This window comes from Entelurus aequoreus, linkage group LG17, assembly GCF_033978785.1.
Source record: "Entelurus aequoreus isolate RoL-2023_Sb linkage group LG17, RoL_Eaeq_v1.1, whole genome shotgun sequence".
NCBI classification, from domain to species: domain Eukaryota; kingdom Metazoa; phylum Chordata; class Actinopteri; order Syngnathiformes; family Syngnathidae; genus Entelurus; species Entelurus aequoreus.
The window spans coordinates 26,358,942-26,364,941 of record NC_084747.1 but is presented as its reverse complement, the minus strand read 5'-3'; the positions used below and the strand labels follow the sequence as shown (position 1 = coordinate 26,364,941).

The 6,000-nt window shown below is 29.6% G+C and overlaps 1 protein-coding gene across 2 annotated transcripts in view; it reads left to right on the top strand.

The window, feature by feature from the left end:
• fkbp15b (FKBP prolyl isomerase family member 15b) overlaps positions 1-6,000 on the top strand; it is a 47,202-nt gene continuing 41,202 nt past the window's right edge. The window contains exons 1-6 of one of the 2 annotated variants that reach the window (XM_062025393.1): positions 1-97; positions 184-234; positions 1,733-1,842; positions 1,916-2,009; positions 2,069-2,138; positions 5,465-5,539. In XM_062025393.1, the coding sequence (XP_061881377.1) occupies positions 185-234; positions 1,733-1,842; positions 1,916-2,009; positions 2,069-2,138; positions 5,465-5,539 (399 nt within the window). In that variant the 5' untranslated portion in view covers positions 1-97; position 184. Of the gene's footprint in view, positions 235-1,732; positions 1,843-1,915; positions 2,010-2,068; positions 2,139-5,464; positions 5,540-6,000 lie in introns of both variants that reach the window. The other variant, XM_062025394.1, reaches the window with a different exon arrangement.

Genomic DNA, 6,000 nt, shown 5'->3' with positions numbered 1-6,000 from the left:
GCCATCTAGCGGTAGTTCTGACAAACTGCATCTGAATCAGGTGGGAAGTCAGCTGACGTCCACACAACCAGGAAGAACAACTCAACCCTTCCACCAAGTAAAACTGTATAATAACTAGTCCGATCACTACAGCATCTTTTTTTAATTTTTTAAATTTGATTCCACTTGGCTTTTAACTCATAGTATGTTCGCTGGAGACGATGAAGATGGAGATTTCTTGTTACCGTCAGGCGGGTGAGTATTATGAATGTTAGCCATCGAGCTAAGCTAGCTAGCTAGCATGTGTTTGGCCTGTTTACAAGACACAATAAAACACGATTTAGTTAATTCGAGTTCATTTGCTTCACGAAGCACACTCGTTGTAGTCCATGTATCTGCAATAGTAACTCAGTATCATTGGACACATAAGATACCATAACTTGGGGGGCCTCCAAAGTGTGGCCCCGGGGCCATTTTGGTACACAGTTTTTTTTTACTGACCCTCAATATATTGTAGCAAAACACTTAGACACAACTTTTCTTAGGATTTATGAAGCTGCGTTTGAAATAAAAATGTGTTTATTAGATTGTTATCATTATCATTTACTATCCCTGCACTGTGTGTGTGTGTGTGTGTGTGTTCTTGTATTTCTACCTTTTTATATATATATATATATATATATATATATATATATATATATATATATATATATATATATATATATATATATATATATATGTATATATATATATTAGGGGTGTGGGAAAAAATCGATTCGATTTCGAATCGCGATTCTCACGTTCTGCGATTCAGAATCGATTCTCATTTTTAAAAAATCGATTTTTTTTATTTATGTATATTTTTTAAATATTTTATTTATTTATTTATTTTAATTAATCAATCCAACAAAACAATACACAGCAATACTATAACAATGCAATCCAATTCCGAAACCAAACCCGACCCAGCAACACTCAGAACTGCAATAAACAGAGCAATTGAGAGGAGACACAAACACGACACAGAACAAACCAAAAGTAGTGAAGCAAAAATGAATATTATCAACAACACTATCAATATTAGTTACAGATTCAACATAGCAGTGATTAAAAATCCCTCATTGACATTATCATTAGACATTTATAAAAAAAAGAACAATAGTGTCACAGTGGCTTACACTTGCATCGCATCTCATAAGCTTGACAACACACTGTGTCCAATATTTTCACAAAGATAAAATAAGTCATATTTTTGGTTCATTTAATAGTTAAAACAAATTTGCATTATTGCAATCAGTTGATAAAACATTGTCCAAAAATCTACTACTCTGCTTGCATGTCAACAGACTGGGGTAGATCCTGCTGAAATCCTATGTATTGAATGAATAGAGAATCGTTTTGAATCGGGGAAAAAATCGTGTTGAATAGAAAAAAAATCGATTTTGAATCGAATCGTGACCCCAAGAATCGATATTGAATCGAATCGTGATGAAGTTAAATGTGTTTGTTGTGGTGTATTATTCATCATGTCAGGTGATGAAGTTAAATGAGTTTGTTGTGGTGTATTATTGATCATGTCAGGTGATAAAGTTAAATGTGTTTGTTGTAGTGTATTATTGATCATCTCAGGTGATGAAGTTAAATGTGTTTGTTGTGGTGTATTATTGATCATGTCAGGTGATTAAGTTACATGTGTTTGTTGCGGTGTATTATTGATCATGTCAGCTGATAAAGTTAAATGTGTTTGTTGTAGTGCCAAGCTGGCCTCCTTGTTTGGTCTGGCCCAAGACCAGGACCAAGACCAAGGGAAGGAGTCCTTCCAGTACACGGCACCCAAGCAGCCCAGGAAGAGCTCCCATGCAGGTGAGAGCAGGTGTTGCTGCTGAGCACACCTGCAAGTCCACCTGCTCGCTGAAGCTTTCACCTTGTTCCACAGCGTCCGCCCTCCAGACAGCCGCCTCATCCTCACCTGGAGTCTCACCTGGAGTCCCTGCAATCTTATTGGCCACGGCGGTCCAGTCCTTTCGATAGTGAGTACCTGGACTTCACCTTTTGACCGCTCACACCAACCTGAAATGTCCTCCTGCAGCATCAATGGACAATATGTGAAGCAGGGCAAGCTCGGGGCCGCCATCTTGGGCCAGCATGCAACCAAGGAGGTGGGAATACTAATATTGATTTTTTGATATGAATAATAAGAATACTAATATTGATTTATTTATATGAATAAGAATACTAATATTGATTTATTGGTAATAATAATAAGAATACTAATATTGATTTATTGATATGAAATAAGAATATTAATATTGATTTAATGATAATAATAGGAATACTAGTATTGATTAATTGATATGAATAGGAATACTAATATTAATTGATTGATGATAATAATACTAATAATACTAATATTCATTTATTGATATGAATAATAATACTAATTGGTAATAATAATAATACTAATAGTAATATTGATTTATTGATATGAATAAGAATACTAATATTGATTTATTGATATGAATACGAATACTGATATTGATTTATTGATGATAATAATAGGAATACTAATATTGATTTATTGATATGAATAAGAATACTAATATTGATTTATTGATAATAATAGGAATACTAATATTGATTAATTTTTTCATTTTTTTCATTTATTTATTTATTTCAGGCAATGACAAAGACGTACAAGTTGACAAAACATAATAATATACATTAATATAGTGCATTATTGTCCAGTTTTGCTTGAAAGGGAGTGGGAAGAAGATAACTTATTTAATCCCACCCCCAGTTCTCCATTCAGTGATTATTCACATGAGTTTCACTCTCACTTTGTTCAAGGATTATAATACAGATGTTGTATCATAGTGGCATTACCACAGGTAACAATAATTATTACACTGTAACAATCATTTGTATCAACAATGTAGGAATAATGAATATACCAACAGTGGTAATAGACATCATAGCAATAATGGTAATAGACAACATAGCAATAACGGTAAGGAAACATTGAGCACATGTTAACACTTTGAGACAGAGTATAGCAGCAGGTCAAATTAAAGACCCTCATCTCTATATTTGAACCAGACCCCATGTTTGTATAATAGTTTAAATCGATTAATAGTTTGGCATTGCTTGTGTTGTAAGTCCAGTTTGTTCCATAGTTTTACTCCGCATACAGACACACAAAAACGTTTACGAGTGGTTTGAGCTCTCGGGATTAAGAAATATCCAAAGCCTCTCAAGTTATGAGCTTGCACTCGTCTTATAAAAAAACGTTGTAGATTAGGTGGCAATAATTTGTTAAAAGCTTTATATAAGATTATTAATGTATTATATTTAACGAGGTCATCAAATTTGAGCAACTTTGATTGCATAAACAGATTATGAGTATGTTCTAAATAACCAACGTTGTGAATGATCCGTACTGCTCTTTTCTGTAATATGATCAGAGGATGAATTGTGTTTTGGTAAGTATTCCCCCATACTTCAACACAGTATGTAAGGTATGGCAGTACCAAGGTGCAGTATAGAGTACGGAGTGCATTTTCATTGAGGTATAGTTTTGCTTTGTTTATAATTGAGAGGCTTTTGGAGATTTTTGTTTTAATGTGTCTGACATGAGGTTTCCATGATAGTTTACTATCAATTATTACTCCCAAAAATGTATTCTCATTTACGATTTCAATTTGGGTACCATCAATACTTATTTTCTGTTCAGACGTTATGTTGCGATTTCCAAACATTACTATCTTAGTTTTGTTTATATTCAAAGATAATTTATTTGTGTCCATCCATTTTTTTACTATATTTAGTTCTGTGTTTACTGTATTTATGAGCTCATTATAGTCATCACTACTGTAGAATAAATTTGTGTCGTCTGCAAAAAGTATAAATGTCAGTATTTTGGATGTATTAAACATATATGAATAGGAATACTAATATTAATTTATTGATAATTATAATAATAATACTAATATTGATTTATTGACAATAGGAATATTAATATTGATTAATTGATATTATTAGGAATACTAATATCGATTTATTGATAATAATAATAAGAATACAAATATTGATTTATTGATATGAATAGGAATACTAATATTGATTTATTGAAATTAATAGGAATACTAATATTGATTTATTGGTAATAATAATAAAAATACCAATATTGATTTATTGATGATAATAATAGGAATACTAATATTGATTAATTGATATGAATAGGAATACTAATATTGATTTATTGATAATATTAGGAATACTAATATAGATTAATTGATATGAATAGGAATACTAATATTGATTTATTGATAATAATAGGAATACTAATATTGATTAATTGAAATTAATTGGAATACTAATATTGATTTATTAATAATAATAAGATGAATACTAACATTGATTTATTGATATGAATAGGAATACTAATATTGATTTATGATATTAATTGAAATACTAATATTGATTTATTGATATGAATAAGAATACTAATATTGATTTATTGATAATGATAGGAATGCTGATATTGATTTATCGATATTAATATGACTAAAAAGATTGATTTATTGATAATAATATAAAGAATACTAATATTGATTAATTGATATTATTAGGAATACTAATATTGATTTATTGATATGAATAGGAGTACTAATATTGATTTATTGATTTGAATAAGAATACTAATATTTATTTATATTAAAAGGAATATTAATATTGAGTTATTGATATTAATAGTAATATTAATATTGATTTATTTATATAAATATTAATATTGATTTATTGATAACAATATAAAGAATACTAATATTGATTTATTGATATTACAAGGAAAACTGATATTGATATGAATAATAATACTAATATTGACAAGTTGATATTAATAAGAATACTAGTATTGATATATTGATATTAATAAGAATATTAACATTGATATATTGATGATAATAATAAGAATACTAGTATTGATATATTGATTTGAATAAGAATACTAATATTTACGTATTGATATTAATAAGAATACTAATATTGATGTACCGATATTAATAAGAATACTACTATTTATATATTGATATTATTAAGAATACTACTATTGATATATTGATATTTATACTGATATTAATGATACTAATATTGATATATTGAAATTTATACTGGTATTAATGATACTAATATTGATATATTGATACTGATATTAAAAGGGAATATTGATATTGATACTGATAATAATAATATTGATACTGTATTAATAATACTAATGTTAATATAATCGTATTGATACTGATATTAGTAATACACATATTACTGATATTAATAATACTAAAACTGACATAATGATATTGATACTGATATGAAAAATATTATTATTGATGTCATGATATTGATAGTGTTATTATTAATACTAATATTGATATAGCTGATAGTGATAATAAGAATCTGGTTGTAACGCTCCCTCTCTTTGTGTGGCCAGTACAAGCTGCTTCTATACGTCAGCCAGCAGAAACAAGTTGCTGCTGCCAAGATCCACGTTGGCTTCGTCTTCACGGTGAGACCTTCAAATTGTACTCCACACATCAGCCGGTGCATTGAAGATGGAGAGAAACGACAACACAGCAGTCAACCATTCATCCATCGAATCACTAACTCCATATCCTGTTGCTTCCATGATTGCTGTCATGAGTGTAACTTCCAACATTCATCCATCCCCACCGCTTAGAAGAAGGTCAAACAAGTTGAATAGAAGCTACAAAACCAGTGAAGTTGGCACGTTGTGTAAATGGTAAATAAAAACAGAATACAATGATTTGCAAATCCTTTTCAACCTATATTCAATTGAATAGACTGCAAGGACAAGATACTTAACGTTCGAACTGGTAAACTTTGTTATTTTTTGCAAATATTAGCTCATTTGGAATTTGATGCCTGCAACATGTTTCAAAAAATCTGGCACAAGTGACAAAAAAGACTGAGAAAGTTGAGGAATGCTCATCAAACTTATTTGGAACA